Source organism: Lepidochelys kempii, chromosome 1 (genome assembly GCF_965140285.1).
Source record: "Lepidochelys kempii isolate rLepKem1 chromosome 1, rLepKem1.hap1, whole genome shotgun sequence".
Classification (NCBI taxonomy): domain Eukaryota; kingdom Metazoa; phylum Chordata; order Testudines; family Cheloniidae; genus Lepidochelys; species Lepidochelys kempii.
This window is the reverse complement of record NC_136380.1, coordinates 113,889,848-113,917,049: the sequence shown is the minus strand read 5'-3', so window position 1 is coordinate 113,917,049 and position 27,202 is coordinate 113,889,848. Positions and strand designations below refer to the sequence as shown.

Genomic DNA, 27,202 nt, shown 5'->3' with positions numbered 1-27,202 from the left:
GTAAATGTATGTTTCCTGCCCATGGTCCCATTAGGTGTTCTCATCTCTCCCGCCTATTTTAATCTCGTTTTTAAATTGTGTGCAGTATAGACTAAGCTTAAGTTGTCTCACTAGTTGTATTTTTGAAATATTGTAACTCTGCGCTGACATTTTCTAAACAATTAAAAAAAATTGTTAGCATTAATATTAAAATACCATTGACGTGATGGCAAGTACTTCACAGCCACAGAAACGAAAGGCATGGACAGTCAAAGAAAAATTGGAAGCTTTGGACAGACTGAAATCAGGAATGAGCCAAGCGAAGGTCTCAAAAGAACTAGGAGTGGGGGAATCAACATTAAGAGGGTGGATCAAAGATGAGGAAAAATTAGTCAATGCTAGTTGAACTGGATGAAAGTGTAGGCCTGGAAAGGAAGCGCCTAAAAACTGCGCAGGATAACCAACTAGATAGAGCAGTATTTGCGTGGTTTACCCAAGAACACTCTGATGGTACACCAATTTCCAGTGACGAGGTAAGGAAACAATCGGACAAATTGAAGAAGGATCTTGATTTTAGACGCTCGGGTGAGGACGCTTCTGCACATCAAGGTAACGAATTTAAAGCTAGCAGTGGATGGCTTAATCATTTTAAAAAACGTCATGGCATTCAGCAAGTCACAATTTCAGGAGAGACGTGCTCCGCAGATATAAAAGCTTGCGATGAATACCCACTAAAGTTACAAGAGATCATCATTGAGGGTGGCTATGCTCCGGAGCAAATCTATAACGGTGATGAAACCAGCTTATGTTACCATATCTTGCCGGTTAGAACACTTGCTTCTAGGACCGAAGAACAAAAGGCTGAAGGTTTTAAGGTGATAAAAGAGAGAGTGACAACACTTTTCTGCATGAATAAAGCCGGCTCACATAAACTTAAATCTCTGTGCATAGGCAAATCCAGGTCACCTAGGGCTTTCCACCATAAGAACATGGATTTGCTTTCATTAATTTATCACCATTCAAAAAATGCCTGGATGATATCGGATATTTTCGAGGAATTAATAAATATTTTGTACCAGCTGTCTGGAGCCACCTGCGCAGACAAAATCTGGAGCCAAAGGCATTGCTCCTACTTGACAACTGTCCCGCCCATCCCACGGTTGAGACCTTAACCAGCAAAGACGGGAAGATAAAGGTGAGCTACCTTCCTAAGAACACAACATCCAAAATACAGCCCCTCGATCAAGGCATTATAGCCACTTTTAAAGTGAACTATCGTAAAGCCTTAGTAAAGAAAATTGTTGAGGACAACAGTAGCATAATGGATGTAATCAAGAAATTGAATTTGCTGGATGTATTTAAATTAGGCAAGACAGCCTGGCTAGGAATCACTCCGTCAATGATAGAGAAATGTTGGCTTCGTTGTCTCAAAAGTGCTTTTGTTACTGAAGGCGACGACAACCAAAATGAGGAAGAAGACAAAGATGAGAACAACTTTGAAGGTTTTACAGAAGAAGAGGCCATGGATGCAGAAGGAGACTACAGGGAACTTATGGCTCAAAATGGGATAGCTGATGTTCAAGAGTGGATGGAGGTCGATGCTATGTGTCCAACCTATGAATGACTTACAGATGTAGATATAGTTCATAATGTTGCCCTTCAACCACCTGATGCCTCAGAAAATGTGTCTAACCCTGAGGATAGTGACGAAGAACCCTCGGAGCCACCGCCCAAAGCTGCTGATGAGGTTCTAGGGTTAGAGATTGGTCTTAAGTGGCTAGAAAGCCAGGATGTGGATAGACTGCAAATACTACAGTTAAAATCCATAATTGACCTGGCAAAGAAGAAGACTCACAGTAGCATAAAGCAACAAAATATAACAAGTTTTTTTTTTTAATTAAAAAAAAATTTTAAGTGGTGCATCTTAAATAAGAGAGCATCTTGTACACCAAAAAAAGGTATTTACCATTTTATCAATGTCTTTAAAATGTGATTACTTTACCTTTTTTAGCTTCATTTTAACCTTTTTCTATAAGTAAAAACTCCCATCTCCAAAATGTTTTCAAACTATTTAATAGTTAACAGTTCATATTACTTAGCCAACTATGTTATACGTAGATTGTTAAGTGACAGCGGCCCATGCTCCTATTTACTAAAATACCAAAATCCTTTTTTACAACAATTTATAAGGATGTGTAATTAAAAGCGTTTTCTGATATTTTATGTGAATTTTGCATTTTCCTAAGCATTACACGCAGACCAAACGATTGATGTATGATGAAACCTAGCGCACATGGTTGTATTTAGTATTGTTTAGTACCTGTGTTGTTAATACACTGTATCTTTTAAGTAAGCTTATAAAATAATTGTTGCAATTAAAGAAAGGAGCTACAATTTAACCATTGTAGAACAGATTTATTTACTGCATGCACCATGTTAGTTCTAACAAAAATGATTTGCTGACTGTTAACGGAAATGCTCAAGGCCAAAGCAAGTTCAATGTAACGCAGTATGATTTCACCTATGACGCGGTAAGATTTTTTTGCTCCCAAGGACTGCGTTGTATCGGGGTAGAGGTGTATATATAAACAAGACACATTCTTTTCTGAAAGATTGGCCTTTTTAAGTCTCCTGCAATGCAGTTCTGATTATTGTACATTACGGATCAAGAAATAGAGAAAAAGAAAAAGCCAGCCATTATTAACACAGTATTTTCAGTTTTATAAAATGAAACATTTTCAATGTTAAGAATAAGTGGTCTGATTAAAGACTGTTCCAAGACATTATTTGACTTCCACATAAAAAACAGCTCTCATAATGTTCCTTCATTTTCTCCTACCATCACCAAAAGAACCAGTTAAAGCACTGAGAAATAGTGCTTTAACTGGATTTAGTTAATTTAATAGATATATTGTGCCTTCAGTCTGTGTGCAGATCTTCTAATGATGTCTATTGGACTTCTGTGTGTAGGGTGAGGGCATAATTTATGTATAAAACTGCACTGATCAGAAAACTAATAATAATGGGCCAAAATGAATCACAGGAAATAGATGATAAAGGTTTTGAACAAATACTAATAGTGCCTCAGGAGATACTCAGACTAACTTTTTACTTTAGTACCTAGTATACTGCTATTTAATCACAAAAGCCTAAAATGTATTTCTGCCTTAATGTAACAATAACTGGTCATCTAATTTATTAATCTAAAGTACAAGAATAATTTTTATAAAATGTGTTCTTTTCATTTCTTAGATGTCACCCTACCATCCAATTTGGCTCCAAACACAGAAACTTGTAGTGATCATGATATCAGTAGTGGTCTGGTTAGGAAGACTGCGAGCAAGCCTGAAACTCAAGTATTGAGTGGTCGAAGATTAATACCTTCTCACATCAACCAGATTTATGATGAGCTATATGTCATACATCAGAAACTGCAGGTAGGAACTGGAAATGACTTTAGAGTATTACTAGATAATTTTCCTCAGAAACTCAAGATTAGTGAATATTCAAAAACTTCTAACATATTAACGTATTAAGTCTGTCACACTCCACTTCCCGTCCTAACTTTCTTCCCCCAACAATTACATACTGTTTTTTTTTTAAAGCTGCTCTCCGTATCATTCTACAGTATAATGTAAGCCACTGCATTGCAAGAGGCTGTAACAATTTGTCCGATGAGGCAGTGTTGTCTTGTGGATAGAGGAGGGGTTTTGAAATTATCAGATAAAAGACAGAGTATTGCAATTACTAGTATTAACCAAAAATTTCAGATCTAGATGCCTAAAGTCAAGCTTCTAAACCCTGGTTATCTAAGTTGAAGTGGCCTGATTTTCAGAGGCCGAACAATCCCGTCCCCGATGAGAGTCAGTTGGATCACTATGTTGAGGTGCTGAAAGTAGTCTGCTTTCAGCATTGTGTCCAAGTACACTAAAGCGGTGCTTATACTCAGTGAACCATACATGCAATCTGTTATATACATTTCCATAAAACTGAAAGTATCCCTGACAAAATGACTGTATTTCAATACAAGTTATAATAATTTCATTTTTTATAATTTTTTTAAAATTGTCCATTTTTTCTGACACAGCAAGAAAATTCAGTACAGCAGGAGTATGCTCTGCAACTTCAGAAACGAGAACATTTTTTAGCTGAAAGAGAAGCATTGCTTTTCAGACATGAAGCTGCTTTGACTAAGATAAGAGGTGTTGAAGAGGAAGTTCATGCAAAATTTCAGATTATAAAGGAGGTACAATAACTTGTATTAGAATTATTTTCTTGGGCAAATATAGTTATCTGGGGCAAGCCATTTCACTGATTTCTTCAGGCCCTCAGTTTCATCACCTGTAAAATGGAGATAATCCTCAGTTTTGTAAAGAGCTTTGAGGTCCTCAGATGAAAGCTTGATATATAAGGGAAAGTAATATTGCTATGTATTTTGGTTATTAATAGTTGCTTTCTCAGAAAGATGAGTTTAATGGTCTGGTTCAGGGGTTGCCTTTGGTTGTGTACCAGTATTAAATTGTTTGTGGTGAAAAAAATTTCCCTGGAATCTAACCCCCTCATTTACATTAAGTCTTATGGGGAAATTAGATTCGCTTATCATCGTTTCACTTAAAGTCGCATTTTTCAGGAACGTAACTACAACATTAAGTGAGGAGTTCCTGTATTAGAGTTCTTTGAAGGGGTCAACAAACATGTGGACAAGGGGGATCCAGTGGACACAGTGTACTTAGATTTCCAGAAAGCCTTTGACAAGGTCCCTCACCAAAGGCTCTTACGTAAATTAAGTTGTCACAGGATAAGAGGGAAGATCCTTTCATGGATTGAGAACTGGTTAAAAGACTGGGAACAAAGAGTAGGAATAAATGGTAAATTTTCAGAATGGAGAGGGGGTAACTAGTGGTGTTCCCCAAGGGTGAGTCCTAGGACCAATCCTATTGAACTTATTCATAAATGATCTAGAGAAAGGGGTAAACAGTGAGGTGGCAAAGTTTGCAGATGACACTAAACTGCTCAAGATAGTTAAGACCAAAGCAGATTTTGAAGAACTTCAAAAAAATCTAAGTGATTGGGCAACAAAATGGCAAATGAAATTTAATGTGGATAAATGTAAAGTAATGCGCATTGGAAAAAATAACCCCAACTATACATACAATATGATGGGGCTAAGTTAGCTGCAACTAATCAGGAGAAAGATCTTGGTGTCATCGTGGATAGTTCTCTGAAGAAGTCCACACAGTGTGCAGCGGCAGTCAAAAAAGCAAACAGGATGTTAGGAATCATTAAAAAGGGGATAGAGAATAAAACTGAGAATATCTTATTGCCCTTCTATAAATCCATGGTACACCCACATCTTGAATACTGCGTACAGATGTGGTCCCCTCATCTCAAAAAAGATATACTGGCATTAGAAAAGGTACAGAAAAGGGCAACTAAAATGATTCGGGGTTTGGAACAGGTCCCATATGAGGAGAGATTAAAGAACCTAGGACCTTTCAGCTTGGAAAAGAGGAGACTAAGCGGGGATATGTTAGAGGTATATAAAACCATGAGTGGTGAGGAGAAAGTGAATAAGGAAAAGTTATTTACTTGTTCCCATAATATAAGAACTAGGGGCCAGCAAATGAAATTAATGGGCAGCAGGTTTAAAACAAATAAAAGGAAGTTCTTCACACAGCACACAGTCAACCTGTGGAACTCCTTGTTTGAGGAGGTTGTGAAGGCTAGGACTATAGCAGGATTTAAAAGAGAACTAGATAAATTCATTGAGGTTAAGTCCTTTAATGGCTATTAGCCAGGATGGGTAAGGAATGGTGTCCCTAGCCTCTGTTTGTAAGAGTGTGGAGCTGGATGGCAGGAGAGAGATCACTTGATCATTACCTGTTCTGTTGGCATTGGCCGCTGTCGGTAGACAGGATACTGGATGGACCTTTGGTCTGATCCAGTATGGCCATTCTTATGTTCTTAAGTTCATGACTTTGAGTTACATTTTTTGAGACTAGCTCTCTGCCATTTGATCGGTTGGAATTCTTTTTTTTTATACTGTCTCCAGGATGGAACTTCTGACGGTACATGCCAGAGCATTCCAGCTAAAGGCTTTTGGTGCTTGTGTTTGTTTTCTGTGCCTGTATGTCACATTCAGAGATTTCAGCTTTTTAGATGCTGTATAAGACATGTTTTTCAGCTTGGCTTTATTGGAGCATGAAAACAGGGCTAGAAAAATTTAGCAGACGCTTACTGAAATTTTACCAAACTCTTGACTGTTAGCTGAAGACTAGTACAAAAGATGGTAATTCTCAGATTAAGGCAAATTCTCTCTTCTTTCTTCTACCCATATTTGTCACAGCTGATGGGAAAGGAGAGACTTTTGGCATTTTTACCAGTGTTGTCTCTGTCCACTTTGGCACGTCATTTTAAGTATTAAACTTGGCTAGTAGGTATGTGAGAAATTTGAAGCCTCCCGAGGTCCTCTGGCTGCTGGGGAAAAAAGGAGCATTCTCTCTCTGCTTCACTTTCATACTCTACAGCCCCCTTGATTGTTGCAATGAGGTGTCTCTGCTACTCTACTCCTCAGCCTCCATTTTTGAGTTCTCTGCTTCAATGCATGTCTCTGCTGCTGCTCATAACTGTCAATCAGTAGTAGAGGGAAAATGACATGACCTCTCAGTTTCACTGCTACCCACTTTTCTAATTTATATCAAAATAGTAAAACAAAGTATTGCATAAATTTGTAGCAATTCCAGTTCAGCTTCCCAAGTACAAGAAAAACTTCATTGCAGGCTGCTGAGATGCTTTGTACCATTAGGAATATTTGCTGCACTGGAGGGGAAGATTTTGATATCTTTGTGACTAAGGTCCATAGTATTTCCTTACAAATAATTAGTGTAAAAATCAGTTTCTCCTTTTTTTTCCCCCCTCCCATATTAACCTGTTTTTCCACACATTTTATTTATGGAATTGATTCTTTGGACACATATGTAAATGAAATGATCTGATGATATGATACATACATTTTATAGTGAATTTAAAAAGGGATATGACCTCCTCAAAAACAGCCAGCAGGCCTGCTATTGCTCACAACCACATTGTAATGATTATTCTTTTTGATGTACAGGATACTCCTGATTTTCAAAAGATCATGGGCACAAAGTACAGGCACACTTAGGCATGCAAAATTGCACACCTGACCCTTTAAAAATTAGACCCAGTGTTTTAACATAGTGATTGCAGAAGTTGTTTCTAGTTGGTATATCATTAATCATATTTTTCTATAGCAACACGAGGCAGAAGTTAAACAGCTGTCAGAAACCTTGAAAGAGAAGACTAAAGAAAGCAAGAGGCTCAAATCATCATTTGACACCTTGAAGGAAATGAATGACTCTTTAAAAAAGCAGGCAAGATCCATTTTCATACCTATTCAAGAAAAATTGTAAATATTAGAATCAATTTAAATTATTTTTGGAAAGTTGACTGATTGTATTTGCAGTCTTATTAAACAAGATTCATATAATTGAGCAGAAATGACTCTTGTTCCTTTCCTACAACTTGGTTTTTCTTTTAACTGGTTGGTGTCTTTTTTTTTTTTTTTTTATAATCTCAAATACGGTAAAGTTTGAATTACTTCTAAATAGCCAGCAATAAGTCACTCATAGGAAAAGAAACATTTCAATATCCTGCCAAGGAAATTGAGACGCTAGGGTAGATAGCCTTCTAAAATTCAGAATGCAGCCCTGATCTGCTTAATAGCATGGGCAAACCTTCGTGTATTCCATAATGTTATTGAATCTATCCTAGCAAGTGATTTGTGCTCCATGCTGCAGAGGAAGACTAAAACCCCCAAGCTCCCTGCCAGTCTGGCGTGAGGGGACAATGCCTTCCAGACTCTACATATGGTGATCAGTTCAACTCTGAGCATGTGAGCAAGAACCAACCAGTCAAGCATCTGAAAGAGAATTCTCAGTTCCATTTCAGAGCACCAGTGTGAGTTTGTGTGTTGTGTACAGTTCTGTAGTTCTACATAATTGCTGCAGTATGACTTTATTCTACCATGTAGATGCTTGTCCAGAGAGAGACAGCTCTACAAAAGTTAGTTATGTGGATAGTGCTTTCAAGCTGTAAAGATACCTATAATTGTCATTGTGCACTCATTAATATAATGCATAGAGCTATGCAGACAGGTAATTTCAATTTAATTGTATATGTCCTCTTCAGAAAAATCTCACTCTTGAAGGTATGGTTTCTGTATTTGGGTGAGCCCAGTGTTTGGCTTGCAAGTTGAATTCTCAATTCACAGGACATAGCTTATTATACATTACACTGAACAGTTAGCAAAGCTCTGACTACTGGCTCATTTTATAAAGAGGTAAATGATCTTCTTAGCTGTTGTTTTGCTCACATTAAGAGCAGATAAACTTGCACTTTAATAAATCTAGATGCCTATAACTAATGATTTTTGAACAACCTTTATATGAAGTAAAGAATGAGTTTAAACTTGTTTTGAGTCCACAAATATTTTAAACATATTTTCTGATTCTTTTAGTTAAGTGATGTAAGTGAGCAGAACAAGAAGATGGAAGTTCAAGCAAGAAAAGTACAAGCACGTTTAGAGAATTTACAAGTAAGACTAACAGTTTTTCCTTATTACTTCTTCCCTTGTAAGAAATAAGTCAAATGTAATTTATTTAATATATCCTGTTGCAGAGGAAGCATGAATTTTTAACAATACAGAAATCTAAAGATGTTTCTCAAGCAATGCAAGAAATTAAATCTGTGAAGCAGGAAAAAATGGCAACAACATCAAAAATTTGTAAGGTAAGGCATAAACAAGGAGGAAAGGAAACTTCTATTTTAATTAAAGGATATTAGATGTTGGAATATCTTTCTAGAACACCCACTTTTGCTATGTCTTCAGGAAACTAGTGACATCATTTACTCATGTCATGTATTTATGATATGAGTGAACTACTCAGTTATGCTGAGGAAAGGGGTTAAAGTGTTCAGGGCATAAGAATAGTGCAATTGGATTGCATTGGGGAAAATTTAGTGTGTTTAACTGGAAAAATAATTACATTTAAATTGTCACTAAAAAGAAGTGCACTTATTGTCATCCTGATCACCTTTCTTTTATGTTATATCTAATCCCCCCTCTTTTAATCTGTCCATCTTTTTAAATTGTATGTCTGTTTCTTCCACTATGTTTGGGAAGTTCTTAACACATTTTGATTACTGTCACAGTGTAAATAATATCTCTCTATGTACAGCTTTCTGTAATTAACTGAAAAGAAAAATGGGTAAATGATGTCAGATATAGGAAGATTAACTTGTAAGCCATAGGTAATTATGCTCTTAGTGCTTATAGTAGAAAAAGCCTCTAGTGAAGGAAAAAGTGAGTAAATGCGGACATGTTTCATACATGATTGCAATATGATCACCTTCCTTCCTTCTGTCTTGAAACATTCTCTTTTGTTTTTGTGAAATAATATTTCTTATCTCAGTGCTGTCCTATTTAATAGTGTGCCTTCTGTCTGTATTCTACCATTATATCCCTTCTGGTAATTATGAAATCTAGCAATAAAATTACTTGGAATATTTCTTGAAATATTATACACAACTTTCTCTTTCATTTAAGGGAACTAGATTTTTCTCTCTGAGGGCTGACCCTAGAAACTTCCTGAATGCATCTGCTTTTTTTCCTGACAAGCCTAAAATAATTTGTTCCACTTTGGGATTCTTAGTTAATGTATTGGAGAAGGCAAATTGGGGAATTGGGGGGTCCATTCTTCTGAAGTCTTGGTTTTAATTCTTTGAACTTATTCATTATTGGAATGAACATTATTAAGTTGTAGTTAATGCGGTAAATTTTAATGGCAGTGGGCTACATACAAGAAAGTGACATGAATTGTTTAGTGCATCTAACATTTCCCACATAAAAATTACCACATGTTGACAATACCTGTGAATTATGCAGTTGTCTTTCACATTCTCCTCACATTCTTATGGCCAAAGTTGTAAAACGGACCCATTCTGTGCATGAAGATGTTTTTCTAGGACTTTATATAAATTTTGTACCTGTGTGTTTTCTGCCAACCAATAATCACCACAAATACTGGCCTAAACTCCTAATTTTTCTCAGGCATGGCACCATCCTACTCCAAATACATATAATAAAATGCTAAAACTGTTTTCATATTCTGACACATCTATCTGTTTTCTTTGAGAGGCTCTAATAATATACCTTATGTTTTGGAAAAGCTTTATAATCTTATTTAATGTTATGGTTGTTACAGGTACCACTTAATTCACATGTTTATGAGCTTTTAAGTGTTCTTATGGACTGGATCTCAGATCAGTTCCTCAAAGTGAAAATAGAGGAAAAAGAAGGAGACAATCACAAACTAATGTACACCCACAAAAATTACACACAAGAAAAGTGTGCAAAGGTAAAGGGGTTTGGATTGTTTTTTTTAAACCTTGTGGCCAATGTATGCTAGTTTTATTTATATATATTTTGAACGCTATTCTCAAAACAAAAATAATTGTGAATAGTTAACAGTTGAGTATTCATTCAGACAATATTTAGTGGGTATTTTGACACATATAGCTCCAAAAATACAGGCAATTTAAAGAAAATTAGGGTACTAAGTTCCTGTCCCATTGTAAGCCATCTCTTACTCCTGATTACTTCTTTCAATGATACGATTTTCAGATTTCTCTCTTCATTCTTCCCTGCAATGTTGAACATAAGAATGAGCACACTGGGTCAGAGCAGTGGTCCATCTAGCCCAGTACCCTGTCTTCCAACAGTGTCCAATGCCAGATGCGTCAGAGGGAATGCACAGAACAGGGCAATTGAGTAATTCCTCCCCTGTCGTCAACTCCCAGCTTTAGGGCAGCGAGAGGCTTAGGACACCCAAAGCGTGGGGTTGCATCTCTGATCATCTTGGCTAATATCCATTGATGGACCTATTCTCCATGAACTTACCAAATTGGTTTTAAAACTCAGTTATAGTTTTGGTCTTCACAACATCCCCTGGCAATGAGTTCCACTGGGTGTTGTGTGAAGAAGTACTTTTCCTATTAACTTCATTGGGTGACCCCTGGTTGTTGGGTTACGTAAAGAGGTAAATAAAGCTTCCTTATTCATTTTATCCACACCATTCATGATTTTATAGACCTCCATCAAATGCCCCTTTAATAGTCTCTTTTCCAAGCTGGAAAAGTCCTGGGCTAGGTCTACACTACAGACTTATGTCAGTATAACAGCATCACTCAGGGGTGTGAAAAATCCACACCCCGGAGCAATGTAGTTATACTGACCTAACCACCCACGTAGACAGCGCTATGTCGATGGGAGACTTTCTCCCATCGACATAGCTACTACCTCTTGGGAGGTGGATTAACTACACCGACTGGAGATGCTACTGTGCCAAAGGAAGAGCATCTTCACTACTGCAGTGCTGTATGTGAAGACAAGCCTCCAGTTTTTTTAATCTCTCCTCATATGTAAGCCATTCCATAGCCTAATCATTTTTGTTGTCCTTCTCTGCACCCTGTCCAAGTTCCTTCCCCTCATCCTTTTTTCTAAGCAGATTTGCATGCCTAATTTAAAATAATGTATTAATAAACAGGCAGTGGTGCTATAAGGAGAGTTTTGGAATGTATAGCTTTGAGATGTATGGCCACTGGGAAGCATTCATGGACAGAGGACTGTTCTCTCAGGATGGACTTCACCTAGGTAGGGAGGAAAATAGACTTCTAGGATGGAGGCTGGCACAACTGATTAAGAGAGCTTTTAACTAGGAATTTGGGGGAGATGGTTGGGAGATGTCTCGATAATCTCCATGCCGGATTTTAACATTGAGAGGGAATAAAACAAAGTAAGAAAGGATAGAGCCATCGGTAGGAGAATGGACATAAGGAGGAAGGGCAGTGTAGATACCAGTCTAATAGGTGATACTGGCGGTAGAATGTCTGTGCCTAATTGGGTAAAGAATGTGAGCGAAGCCAAACAGGAAAAATTAAGATGTTTGTACATTAATGCGAGGAGCCTAGATAACAAAATGGAGGCACTAGAGCTATGGGTGCAGGAAGTGAAACCAGCCGTTATAGGGATAACAGAAACATGGTGGAATAGTGGTCATGACTGGAGTACAGGTACTGAAGGGTATGTGCTGTTTAGGAAAGACAGAAATAAAGGCAAAGGTGGTGGGGTAGCATTGTATATCAATGATGAGGTAGACTGTAAAGAAATAAGAAGTGATGGAATGGATAAGACAGAGTCTGTCTGAGCAAAAATCACATTGGGGGAAGAAAGCTACTAGAGCCTCTCCTGGGATAGTGCTTGGGGTGTGCTCTAGACCACCCGGATCTGATTTGGATATGGATAGAGACCTCTTCAATGTTTTTAATGAAGTAAATACTAATGGGAATTGTGTGATCATGGGGGACTTTAACTTCCCAGATATAGACTGGAGGACAAGTGCTAGTAGTAATAACAGGGCTCAGATTTTCCTGGATGCGATAGCTGACGTATTCCTTCACCAAGTAGTTGCTGAACCGACATGAGGGGATGCCATTTTAGATTTGGTTTTGGTGAAGTGAGGACCTCATAGAAGAAATGATTGTAGGGGACAACCTTGGTTTGAGCGATCATGGGCTAATTCAGTTCAAACTAAATGGAAGGATAAAAATAGATCTGTGACTAGGGTTTTTGATTTCAAAAGGGCTAACTTCAAAAAATTAAGGAAATTAGCTAGGGAAGTGGATTGGACTGAAGCATTTGTGGATCTAAAGGCGGAAGAGGCCTGGAATTACTTCAAGTCAAAGTTGCAGAAACCATCAGAAGTCTTCATCCCAAGAAAGGGGAAAAAACTCATAGGCAGGAGTTGTAGACCAACCTGGATGAGCAAGCATCACAGAGAAGTGATTAAGAAAAAGCAGAAAGCCTATAAGGAGTGGAAGATTAAAGGGATCAGCAAGGAAAGCTACCTTATTGAGGTCAGAACATGTAGGGATAAAGTGAGAAAGGCCAAAAGCCATGTAGAGTTGGACCTTGCAAAGGGAATTCAAAACCATTAGTAAAAGGTTCTATAGCCATATAAATAAGAAGAAAACAAAGAAAGAAGTGGGACCGCTAAACACTGAGGATGGAGTGGAAGTTAAGGATAATTTAGGCATGGCCCAATATGGTAACAGTGTCTGCGCTGGTCGCCTTGCAGTGCCGTTGGTGCCACATGTAGCGCGCGCATGACCTTAGCCCTCCAGTTCCTTCTCAACCGTTCTCAGCTGAAGATGGAGCAAAGGGGCAGTGTTAGTACTTCTCCCTAAAACCGTTAAGAAATAGCTTTTAGGTAAGTACTTAAATAAGTTGTTATAGAGATTGTTAGTGTAAAAAAAATAAAAATAAAAAAAAAATTGTTAATTCATTAGACAGCCGCCTTAAGGGACAGTTACTAGTTAAAATGCTGGGGTCTCCAGGCCTCCAACGTGTGATGCCATGCCTGTTTCAGACAGACATTCTTTATGTGTATGCTGCCTGGGTGAGGGGCATATTCCCCAGAAATACTCCCATTGCAGCAACCTGAAACCCAGAGCCTGATGGGACAGGGACCTTTGGCTTAAAATGATCTTGATGGAGAAGACCCTTCAGCCTGAGGAGGACAAGCAAACAGCCTCTCCGGGCACTCCTCAAGATGGAAAAGGAGATCTACCCTCTGAAAAAACAAAAAAGAGGGCTCAAACATCTTCGCAGAGAGGTCCGCAAAAACAGAGGCGGTCTCCTGCAAGGTCACTACCCCCGATGCCATCTTACTCTCAGGTGAGCACCTATAATGCTCCAGGCACTTCCGGCACAGCCGAGGTCAGAGAGAGAGAAATGGAGTCGGCACTGACACAAACATGCCTCCTCCACGGCACCAAGCTCACTGGTATGGGACTCGGCACCGAGTGTCTCAAGCACCATTCCTCCACTGACACTCAGTCGGCACCGGTAGACCCCACCAAGTTGGCACCAGCCAAACAACAACACCCCAGTCGGCACTGACTCCATCAACAAAAGGGAAAGCACCCACGGCACTAACTACTCAGAAATCAGCACCAACACAGTTTCTGCTGCACTAGAGAGACTTAGAAATCTCATTGGCACCACATTCACCAATACTCGGTGCCAAGGGCTCCCCCACAGGCTTCAGAGGAAATCACAGCCCACAAGACATGGCCTGGTTCTCCAGTGATGAGGTGGAGGAGATGCAGGGACAATACCTCCTATCTCCACATCACTCGTCACCTAAGGCCCACCAACCAATGTGGAGCCACATGGGTCCAACACACCATATGAACCAATCATGGTGCAGGCCCCCAAGGAAGTACCCTTCTATGGCTTTCCCAATGCAATGGGCACATTGGGAACCCTGGAGCGCATATAGGGGTCAGCATTCTACACTGTCCACAGCGCAAAGATGTGAACTGCGCTCTAACCCAGTGTCTCTCACACCACAACCCTCAGAGACACAGGAATGGGGAGAGGACACAGAGCCGGGCACAGACCATGATACGTCTCCTGTGCACAATTCATCTTCCTCCTCAGATGAGGCGATTATGCCCCCACCGCCAACCTCAGCGGATGACTTTAAATAATTTCAAGAGCTGTTCAAGAGGTTGTGCAAAGCCAAGACATCCTGCTAAAGGAGGTAAAGACAAACAGCACAAGCTGGTACAAATACTGCAACCTGCATCTACCTCCAAGATTGCTCTTCCCATCAACGAGGCCCTCTTGGATCCTGCGGAGACAGTCTGGCAGACACCTGCTTCTATTCCGCCCACCTGCAAAAGAGCGGATAGACAATATTACATACCATCCAAGGGGGCAGACTTTCTATTCGCGCACCTGCCTCCCAATTCCCTAGTTGTCAAGGCAGTAAATCACCATTACAGCCAGCCACAATTAAAGGTTACACCCCATGACAAAGAACACAAAAGACTTGACTTGTTCAGAGGCAAAGTATATTCCTCCAGCACCCTTTTGTTCCAAGTGGCCAATTATTCAGTGCTACTGGCCAGTTATGACTAGGACAGCTATAGGAAACTTGCCCCGTTTACATCTGAGCTCCCAGAGGACAAACAGACACAATTCCAGGCTATTGTCACTGCGGGCCAGCTCATATCCAAAACAGTCCTTCAGGCAGCACTGGACACAGCAGACAGAACAACGGCCACAGTCGTAGTAATGTGCCAGGCCTCATGGTTTCAGGCCTCGGGGATACCTATAGAACTCCAGACAAAAGTAGAGGACTTACTTTTGACCAGGTACAACTCTTCTCTCAGAAGACAGACAAGGTGCTTCATTCAGTGAAGGACTGTCGGGCCAGGCTCTGCACTTTGGGGATTTACACCCATCCCCCAAATCCCCGCAAAGAGAAGGAGATACTAACCATATCAGAGGCCTAGAGACTCCTCAAACAACAGACAACAACAGCAGCCACACGATAGCCAGCGTCAACTATCACGATGCTGGCAAATACCTCAATCTCAGGCACCGACTTCTCAGTCAGCACCTCCAAAACTGCAATTTTGAAAAGTTGGTGGAGGGTTTGAACAACCTCCCTCACGAAATAGCATTCATGCCCGACCCATCCCCAACTTTTGGCCATCGACTCCGGCCCTTTTACCACATCTGGGCCACCATAACATCAGACCAGTGCGTGTTAGTATATCCCGAATTGATAACTTCTATCGCCTTTACCTCCTGCCCACCCACCCTTCCCCATTCCTCTTCAGGGACCCTTCTCACAAGCATCTACTATGACAAGAAGTCAATCATCTTCTACAACTGGGTGCTGTGGAACAAGCACCACTACAATTCAGAGGGAAGGGATTCTACTCTGATTACTTCCTGACCCAGAGGAAGAGTAGAGGATGGAGACCCTTCTGGATCTGCGGAAGCTCGACAAGTTCGTCAGATCCCAGAAGCTCAAGATGGTCACATTGGGTATGATACTCCCAGCGCTGCAACAGGGGGAGTAGTTTTCAGTCCTCGACCTCCACAATGCTTATTTGCAAATCACCCTTCATCCTGCTCACAGGAAATGTCTACGATTCACGGTAGGACGAGAACACTTCCAATACAGAGTACTTCCATTCAGCCTATCCGCAGCAGCAAGAGTCTTCTCCAAAACTCTAGCAGTGGAAGCGGCACATCTACGCAAATAGGGAATAATGATTTCCCCTGAACTGGAGAATTTGTTTATCAAAGGCCCAACTCTATTAGACACAATTGATGCAGTCCAGTCCACTATCACGCTATTCCAGGAGCTGGGTCTACAAATAAACTAATGGAAATCAACCACAAATCCAGTCCAACAACTAGACGTTATCGGGGCACATCTCAGCGCCATAGAAGCCAAGGTGTCATTACCCCTTACCAGATTCACAAACCTCACAAACTTTATCTCAGAGATACAAGTCAGTCCTCAAGTTTGGGCTTGCACTGTCCTACAATTACTAGGACACATGGCAGCCACGACATTCGTGATACGATATGTAAGACTACATATGCAATGCCTACAAGGTTGGCTAAGTACGATATATATACCAAGCAAACACAACCTACACAAACAGATCACGGTTCCACCAAATGTCCTGAACTCATTACAATGGTGGACAAGGCCACAAAATGTCTATATGAGTATCCCTTTCCAATAGGAATCCCCAACAACAGTGATCACTACAGATGCCTCACTGATAGGTTGGGGTGCTCACATGGGTTAACACATGATATAGGGCAAAGGGTCTCCAAGAGAGACTCAATTTCACATCAATTTGCTAGAGCTGCAGACATTTCCTACCTCATATATGGAAGAAATCCATTCGAATTATGACCAACCGTATCGCCTGCATGTTCTGCATCAACAGGCAAGGAGGAGCTCGCTCACATTCTTTATGCAGAGAAGCCATGAGACTTTGGAATTGGTGCATACAACACAACATACACATCACAGTGTGTTACCTGCCAGGCTGTCAGAATGCAACAGACACATTCAGCAGGTACTTCTCCCAGGATCACGAAAGGGAGATGAATGGAGAGGTCCTGAGTTCAATTTTCAAAGGATGGGGCATTCCCACTATCGATCTGTTTGCGTCCCTGATGAATCGCAAATGCATGATGTTCTGCCACACCCTAAATTCTTACCAAAAGTAACCTCAGCATTTAACATGAACCAATCTCTTCACCCACCGACATTGTACCCTAAGCCTCATGGTACTCCAACAGAAGCCGCCCTACACACTCTAGACTTTAGAAGGGCGCTAGTGTTCTACCTTGAAAGAACCAAACCTTTTAGGAAATCTAGACTTTTCATCTCTACTACCGAGCTCTCGAAAGGAGATCCTATATCCATTCAGAGATTATCCAAATGGATTTCCACATGTACTCAAACATGCTACCATATCCGGAATATAGAACCACCGGAGCACGTTAGAGCACATTCTGCTAGGTCGATTTCAACCTCAGTAGCATTTCACAATAACATTCCAATACTAGAGATCTGTAAGGCGGCCACTTGGGCCTCCATCCACACATTCACAAAGCACTATGCAGTCACACAGGACTCCAGGGCTGACGCCATAGTGCCTCACAGTATTTACCTCAATGACTCAAACGAACCCAAAGTCCCCTCAGAGGGACACTGCTCTACAGTCACCTAAAGTGGAGCACCAAGAGAGACACTACTCGAAGAAAAAGGAAAGGTTATTCACCTTGTGCAGCAACTGGAGTTCTTCGAGATATGTGTCCCTGTGGGTGCTCCACTGCCTACCTTCCTCCCCTCTACTTTGGAGTTTGCAGTGAGGACTCTGCAGTAGAGAAGGAACTGGAGGGCTCGGGTAGTGCGCAGCACCAACAGCACCACGAGACACCTACTGCGCACGTGTGACCTGTGTGGACACTGCTACTATAAATCTCTGCTCAACGGCGCCGGGACACACCACCTACTAAAGTGGAGCACCCACAGGGGGACACATCTTGAAGAACTCCAGTTACTACACATCTTTCCTTTTCTCGCATCTGATGTCAGTGAGGTTTGTTAAAGGACTCACTTGTGTATACTTTCGTATCTGAGTCAGATCTAACGAGACCTCCCTTTGTGCCCAGGACATCTTGCTCATTATTCCACCTTTCTATGAAAGCCATATTTGTGGTGGCAGTTACATCTGCCACGAGAGTTTCTGATATAATAGGTGTTATTGGCATAATATCCATTTTCGCTAGTAATTCAATAGTAATTCACTATTTTAAACAAAGGTAAAATTGCTTTAGAAACACATTCAAAATTCATCTGAAAGTGATTACAGACATTTATCTGCACCAAACTATTCGTTTACCAGTATTTTTTCCAAAGCCTCAAGCCAACACATGGGAGAGACTGCACTACCTTGATGTGCATAGGGCCATACGTTGCTACGTCCATAAAACCAAGTAATTTAGGATCTTACCTAGACTCTTTGAGGCCTATGCAGAAAGAGTAAAAGGTCAAGCAGTCTTGGCTCAGCCAGTGTCATATTGGATATCTTCATGCATAGGATCCTGTTATGATTTGGCAAATGTAACTGCTGAGTCTATAAGGGACTTTCAACAACCTTTCTAAACATATTGACTGTGGACCTCTGTAAGGTGGCTACATCTTTACATACTTTCACTTTCACTACAGATACTTTCACCAGACTCTGCCATCACTCATGTGTGATGTGGACTTTGAAAAATCTGTACGTCATTCTCTGTTTGCATAGTTCTGAAGTCTCACCGTCTTCAGGGAAACTGCTTGTAAATCACCTACAGTGGAATGTATATGTGAACTATCACTTGAAGGAGAAAAAACGATTACTTTGTCTTCTGTAACTGTTCTTTGAAATGTGTTGTGCAGATATGCATTCCATGAGCTTTCCTTCTTTCCTTGTAATTTGGAAGTGTCATTGTTTTTCTGCTGCAAAGGAACTGAGAGGGAATCAGGGTGACTCTGCCTTTTATACACTCAGCTGCAGGTACAAAGACATCCAAGTACTGCTGGCAAAAGTCTTCGATTCAAGTGCATTGGGAGCACATGAACACCTACAGTGGAATGTGTATGTGCACAACGCATCTTAACATTTGCCATAGAGATCAGTAACCATTTTTTTCCTTTGGAGTCACAGTTAAAGTGTCAGTGCATTTTACAAAGAGAAATCAAACAAACTACACAGAGAATTCATAGGTCATAAATCCTAACCCTGTGTGAAATTTCACATGGATTGGGCAGATACTTTTTGAGAAAAACAGGAATTTATGCCCCATTTTGAGTCCATTTTAGAAGTCAGCCCTTTTACAAAATAATAATCATCTGTGTTACAAGCTAATACCTATAATTATGTAATTTTTATGTACTTGCGGTGAGTGCTAAACGTATTCAATGCACTGAAGTATTTGCATATGCAATCCATTATCTTCATGTTTTTTGTTTACTCAGTGACAGATGATGTATAAAACTATACCACTGTATATTTTTCCAGCTTTTACCTATCGTTGCTGAACAACTCCAGTGGATGCCATTTGTGAACCCTAAACTACATATGCCTGTAATTAAATTTATTTACTGGGCTATAAGGCAGCTGGACTGTGGGACACAGGTAAAACATATATTCTACTTTCAGATTAATTCTTTAATATTTCATGTTCAGAATGCTCATTCTCAGAAGATTCTCAGGTACTATGATGTAAGATAAATGGATGCTTTTTGATGTAGTAAGTATAGTTTTAAAAAAACCATCAGCCTTCACAACATTCAAATTCATATAATTTGCTGCAGATATAGGGCAAAGGGAAAAAATTAAGATAGTAATTTAAAACTGTTCAGTTTTATATTATAGATCCATGCTTTATCTGTCGGGGGACTTACGTAGCCGCCTTTGTAATAATATCTGAGAACCTCTCAAACCTTGAATTTATCTTTACAACATCCTTCTCAGCTAGAGAAGGAAATCCCCATTTTATAAATGTTAAACAAAAGATGCTCCTAAGTGAAACCTTGTATTGTTTAATCCTGAAGTAAATATTTCCATCCAGTGTGTAATGGAAGTTCTTACAGAACCATATTGTAGCAGCATAACTGGGGTCATATCTTAGGGTCCGATCCTGCAAAAATTTATGCACATTTCTAACTTGTATACTCTGAGTAGTCCCTTTGATTGCAAAGCTAGGCACATGTCTAAATCTTCGCAGGACAGGGGCCTTAGATTCTAATAAATGATGCGGAAGTTATAAAGCAGATTGTTTTTACATGAGCATCTATTTTTTTTTAAATTTGGATCACATTAAAGATGCATTACGCTAACAGTATGAAGAATATATTCTGCCACAGAGTTTTGCCTTTCCAATTCAGTGACATGAATTCCAATAATAAAATACTTTTTCCTTTGCTGGTGGACGCTTCTATAATATGTCAGTGTATTATGCATAAATTCTCCTTCTTTAATTTTACATAATTGTAATTACTTAATATATGTTTCTGTATTAAAGAAAATCAATATAGTGGGTCAGACCTAGAAAAAAAATGAATATGAACAGTTGTAAAGGCTACTGGGGTTTTAAGAGTGTCCTTTAGCAAAAGAGTAACATAGCATTATATATATGAGTGATCATTTCCTTAGTTTGGAGGCATTTTATTGCAACACTATACCATAGCTAAGTGGTTTAGTGTTTCCAATATCCATCCCACTTTTGGTTGGGATTTTCAAAGGCTTTTAAAAGAATTAGGTGTCCTACTGCTATTGAGTTTCAATGGGACTCGAGCATCTAATTGCCTTAGACAACTTTGAAAATCCCTTCCTTTAAGCTTAGCTTTAATTTTGAACATTTTCCATATAGGAATATATTTGATAGCTGTGGATGAAAACAGAATTTGCTTGTCACTTTTAAATGTCATTGTGCTGAAACATTGGGTATAGAATGTCATCCCACAGCCAATTTTTTTCTTAAAATTTGTTTTCATTTATAATTTTACTTTTCACCAATACATGATCTTAAACTACATCACTCCTTTTGCATTTATTACCTAATTTATTTCAAACTCTCACTGACTGGTTCGTTACAGAAAATTGACATGTGAATGTCTGAATCTTGAAACTGAGGTCACTGACAGTGTTCGTAAAGAAATTAATCTCATATTCAGTGCTTCCTTCTCTAGTAATTTTATGTTGTGACTCAATGTGGGAGACTAAGTGCAGGTTGGTAGTTTAGTAATTTAATTTTTTTTTTTAATTTAAATTGTATCCTTAAATTCTTTGTGGGTACATTGCAAATATTGTATTCTACTAGATTTAACAGAACAGTAACTGCTTTTAGGTTGCTATCCCATAGTATCTAGGCAAAACAGGATAATGTAAAGGCTGATTCTGTTATAGTCTGGGTTTACTAGATTTATTTGTGTCTCAATGTTATTTTACCACTGGCTAAGTTTAATTGTAATATTTTTAATTTACTACCACCAGTTTATATAACATGCCTCAGTAGAATGTACAGTTCTATAAATATAGTACTTTAAAATGGACTTTGATTTTAGTTGTGTGATTACATTTACTACTCTTATAAAATGGATACAATGTTTACAACAGCATTCAACTATGACATCAACTATGAGGAGGCTCGGTGAAGACATATTCAAAGGCATAGTAACTAAGGGAAACCAACATGGCTCTTCTGAGCAGTCTGCTGAAAGTAAACCAAAGACAGCAGCTTTCTTTAAGAGTTCCATTTTACCTTTGAGATTTGTATCAACTTTAATTGTACTCAAAACAGTAACACAAGGTAAGTTCTTAAATGTTTTTATTGCATTTAGTAAACAGCCATTGTCTGGGCAAAAATCAAATACACAAAGTCCATCAAATGGATTGTATTATATCTGTGTCTGAAGTACTTTGTAGTTGTAAAGTGAGGAATATGTTCTTGAAGTTTTACTTTATTAAGAAACAAAGTATGCTGCAGCAAACAGAAAGCTTTCTAAAGTTATAATTTGTATTATATTAAGATGTTCAATGTAGATTATGATATAATTTGACATTGTCAAGGTGGATCCACAGCAAAAAGGGAAGGGGAAAATAGACATGTTGGTGATCGTATATTTCACATGTTTAGCTATCTGAAAGGATAAAAATGATACAGGAATAAATGAAGTTTTATTCAAAGTCCAACAATTGAATTTTGTTTTTTGAGTGATGTTATGGTTGCCTAGGTGTTTCAGATAGCTGGGGTTTTTTTATAGCTGAAATAAATAAGCAGCAGTTTTTGCACTGCTTTTTAAGAAGACCGCATGTTTCATGTTCAGGCTAGCAGTGTTTAAGCATCCTGTGGTAGTCATTTGCATGTCCTCTGAGTGCATGGTGAGCTGCATTGTCCTTGTTGCTGACCCATCTGTTAAGTAGGCATGGTAGTAATTTCGTAGGTTACTTCCCTAACTGGAGGACAAATGATAGTGAGATAGAATTGGGGCAGAAGATATGTTCTAAATTGGTTGGTCATTTTTAGCTGGGCTGAAATTCGGGCTGGTACACACCCATACGCAATGCAGCCCTTATCTTAGCTGTCTCCTATCTTGCTCTACCCCCATCCTCTGTCCACTGCTGCCAAAGGCCAGTCAGAACCATGCTGCCTGAGGCTGGGGCAGGTAAGCATCAGTTCTTCATGTGATCATCCACATATTCCACACTAAGTGACCTTGCATCACAACCCCGATCTGAGGGCATAAAGAGCATAGTGAATCCTTTCCAGTTTCTTGTCTCCCTGGTTGCAAGATGGAACCCTTGGCAATGTCTTCTTCTCTTGCACACTGTGAGAGTTAGCTTAGCTTAGTTTAGATTTTTTTAGTATTAGTGTTAGTGTCATTGTTTTCTTTTGTCTGTTGGCCTATTTAAAACAAGAATATATTGTATTTAGCATAGTCAGTCAGTTAGTTTCTGACAACCTAGCCATACACCGACATACAGGAGTACTAGGATCATGGCAGAAGTTAAATCACCAGGGTTTAAGACCAGTCTTTAATGTGACACTGCGATACCCATCAACGATGGTCACGCTCAGTGCTCGATATGTCTTGGGAAAGGACACGTTCTGGAATATAGTTCCTTGTGTTGCTCTTTCTCCAAGCACACTCAGAGAGAGCAAGGGAGGTGAGCCTGAAATTATTCCTGCTGGAGAAGTCGATGGAGGTCTCCTCAGACTCAAGGAGATCTTCAGAGAATCCTCAATGTCAGTGTCAGTCCATTTCTGAGTTCAATGAGCTGTCTCTCGATTTTGATCTCCTGGGTGGCTTCCTTGTAGAGGCCTCCTTCATCTGCTGGTACATTAGCGTTGACATCTTTCATGTGCAGTAAGGAGCACCTCTGCAAAGATGATCCTAGGTCAACTTTTCTGGAGCTTACCAAGAGGCAGAAAAGTCACTATGACTTAAAATGGCCTGTGTCAGTGAAGGGTCATAAGAGCAAGAAGGCCCATTCCAATACCAAGTTCTAAGGCAGGTCACATGATACCATCTAAATCTAAGGGCAGAGCTGCCTATGGTATCTAATATGGTACAGAGCACCTTGATATCCAGTGCCTCTGCACTAACTACATCCTCAGAAGTAGCAGTTTTCCACTTCTTTGTATTGACTAACTCTACGGTACCTGATGCATTGGGCCCGGCTACCTTAGCACCAAAACAACACATAGTACTAAGCATGGTACTCAGTGGGCCCAGTATCCGAGTCAACTCTCCTGGAGAAACTAAGGAAGGTCAGTACATAGCTCCCTGATGTACAGCCACCATGCTTGGCCAGAGAGGTATCTCCTATACCAACATAATCTATATAGAGTTTATACCTGATAGGACTGCCTTTCTCCTAGAAGAGGCAAACCATTTTTTTCTCTTCTACTGCTGAGCACAGTAGAGAATCATCATCCGCTTACCTTTTATCTGCCCCCAGGATAGCTCAGTGAGATCCTGAGACAGATTCCAGGGAAGAATTTCAAGGGAGCTAGGAAGAGGTCAGGATCTCACAGGGGTTACCCACTTAGGTATCCCCCTCTGCACTAATCCATATTAATACTGACCATACTGGATCACCCCCTTCAGATGTTCAACACTATTTCAGGAAACCTGCCTCCTCCACTGTGTCCACGGCTAGGTCTCCCTTTTGCAACTCTGTTGCTCCAACCACAGCTGCTGAAGAGACCAGAGGAGGAGAATGTAAAAACAAAAAAAACATTCTCTAGAGGAACAGCATCAAGTTTGGGCTGAAATTTCCTCCTCTTCCCCCCATGAGACGATGATCCCACCTACACTGGCCTCTGTAGATGTATTCAGGGTTCTCCAAGATTTAATAAAATGCATGACGATATTCCCCTTAAGGTTATGCTAGAGAAACAATACAAGTTGTTGGACATATTACGCTCTGCAACACCAGGGAGGTTAGCCATGGCAGTAATTGGTGTCCTGCTGGAGCCTGTCATTTCCATCTGTCGTTTGCCTGCTTCTGTCTTAGCCTGGTTCTGAGAAGAGACAGAAGACTTCAAGTCCCTGCAAAAGGATTGGAATTTTTTTACTCACATCCTGCACCTGGCTCTCTACTTGTGCAAGCTGTATACGGGAGAGGACAAAGCAGCAAAGTCCTCTGAAATCTGTCCTCACTGAAAAGGAACAAAAACATTTAATCTTTTTGGCTGGAAGGCCTACTCATTCACAAGTGCACATGAGGATAGCATATTACCGTGCGCTGCTCTCAAGGTATCAGAGTAACAGCCGAGTTAGTCTGTATTCGCAAAAAGAAAAGGAGTACTTGTGGCACCTTAGAGACTAACCAATTTATTTGAGCATAAGCTTTCGTGAGCTACAGCTCACTTCATCGGATGCATACTGTGGAAAGTGTAGAAGATCTTTTTATACACACAAAGCATGAAAAAATACCTCCCCCCACCCCATTCTCCTGCTGGTAATAGCTTATCTAAAGTGATCACTCTCCTTACAATGTGTATGATAATCAAGGTGGGCCATTTCCAGCACAAATCCAGGGTTTAACAAGAACGTCTGAGGAGGGAGAGGAGGGGGTAGGAAAAAACAAGGGGAAATAGGTTACCTTGCATAATGACTTAGCTACTCCCAGTCTCTATTCAAGCCTAAGTTAATTGTATCCAATTTGCAAATGAATTCCAATTCAGCAGTCTCTCGCTGGAGTCTGGATTTGAAGTTTTTTTGTTGTAATATCACAACTTTCATATATGTAATCACGTGACCAGAGAGATTGAAGTGTTCTCCGACTGGTTTATGAATGTTATAATTCTTGACATCTGATTTGTGTCCATTTATTCTTTTACGTAGAGACTGTCCAGTTTGACCAATGTACATGGCACAGGGGCATTGCTGGCACATGATGGCATATATCACATTGGTGGATGTGCAGGTGAACAAGCCTCTGATAGTGTGGCTGATGTTATTAGGCCCTGTGATGGTGTCCCCTGAATAGATATGAGGGCACAGTTGGCAACGGGCTTTGTTGCAAGGATAGGTTCCTGGGTTAGTGGTTCTGTTGTGTGATATGTGGTTGCTGGTGAGTATTTGCTTCAGGTTGGGGGGCTGTCTATAGGCAAGGACTAGCCTGTCTCCCAAGATTTGTGAGAGTGTTGGGTCATCCTTCAGGATAGGTTGTAGATCCTTAATAATGCGTTGGAGGGGTTTTAGTTGGGGGCTGAAGGTGACGGCTAGTGGCGTTCTGTTATTTTCTTTGTTAGGCCTGTCCTGTAGTAGGTGACTTCTGGGTACTCTTCTGGCTCTATCAATCTGTTTCTTCACTTCCGCAGGTGGGTATTGTAGTTGTAAGAATGCTTGATAGAGATCTTGTAGGTGTTTGTCTCTGTCTGAGGGGTTGGAGCAAATGCGGTTGTATCGCAGAGCATGGCTGTAGACAATGGATCGTGTGGTGTGGTCAGGGTGAAAGCTGGAGGCATGTAGGTAGGAATAGCGGTCCGTTGGTTTCCAGTATAGGGTGGTGTTTATGTGACCATTGTTTATTAGCACTGTAGTGTCCAGGAAGTGGATCTCTTGTGTGGACTGGACCAGGCTGAGGTTGATGGTGGGATGGAAATTGTTGAAATCATGGTGGAATTCCTTAAGGGCTTCTTTTCCATGGGTCCAGATGATGAAGATGTCATCAATATAGCACAAGTAGAGTAGGGGCGTTAGGGGACGAGAGCTGAGGAAGCGTTGTTCTAAGTCAGCCATAAAAATGTTGGCATACTGTGGCATACATACCCGCATGGCAGTGCCGCTGATTTGAAGGTATACATTGTCCCCAAATGTAAAATAGTTATGGGTAAGGACAAAGTCACAAAGTTCAGCCACCAGGTTAGCCGTGACATTATAGGGGATAGTGTTCTTGACGGCTTGTAGTCCATCTTTGTGTGGAATGTTGGTGTAGAGGGCTTGTACTTCCATAGTGGCCAGGATGGTGTTATCAGGAAGATCACCGATGGATTGTAGTTTCCTCAGGAAGTCAGTGGTGTCTCGAAGGTAGCTGGGAGTGCTGGTAGCGTAGGGCCTGAGGAGGGAGTCTACATAGCCAGACAGTCCTGCTGTCAGGGTGCCAATGCCTGAGATGATAGGGCGCCCAGGATTTCCAGGTTTATGGATCTTGGGTAGTAGATAGAATATCCCAGGTCGGGGTTCCAGGGGTGTGTCTGTGCGGATTTGATCTTGTGCTTTTTCAGGGAGTTTCCTGAGCAAATGCTGTAGTTTCTTTGGGTAACTCTCAGTGGGATCAGAGGGTAATGGCTTGTAGAAAGTGGTGTTGGAGAGCTGCCGAGCAGCCTCTTGTTCATATTCCGACCTATTCATGATGACAACAGCACCTCCTTTGTCAGCCTTTTTGATCATGATGTCAGAGTTGTTTCTGAGGCTGTGGATGGCATTGTGTTCTGCACGGCTGAGGTTATGGGGCAAGTGATTCTGTTTTTCCACAATTTCAGCCCATGCACGTCGGTGGAAGCACTCTATGTAGCAGTCCAGTCTGCTGTCTCGACCTTCAGGAGGAGTCCACCTAGAATCCTTCTTTTTGTAGTGTTGGTAGGGAGGTCTCTGTGGATTAGTATGTTGTTCAGAGGTATGTTGGAAATATTCCTTGAGTCGGAGACGTCGAAAATAGGATTCTAGGTCACCACAGAACTGTATCATGT

General features: G+C 40.4%; 1 protein-coding gene across 1 annotated transcript in view; it reads left to right on the top strand.

The window, feature by feature from the left end:
* The window catches only part of CCDC138 (coiled-coil domain containing 138), a 74,289-nt gene that overhangs the window by 10,473 nt on the left and 36,614 nt on the right, over positions 1-27,202 (top strand). Inside the window, 8 exon segments of the mRNA XM_073350871.2 lie at positions 3,232-3,416; positions 4,067-4,225; positions 7,254-7,373; positions 8,519-8,596; positions 8,680-8,790; positions 10,266-10,418; positions 19,516-19,632; positions 21,616-21,808. Of these exon segments, the coding sequence (XP_073206972.2) occupies positions 3,232-3,416; positions 4,067-4,225; positions 7,254-7,373; positions 8,519-8,596; positions 8,680-8,790; positions 10,266-10,418; positions 19,516-19,632; positions 21,616-21,808 (1,116 nt within the window).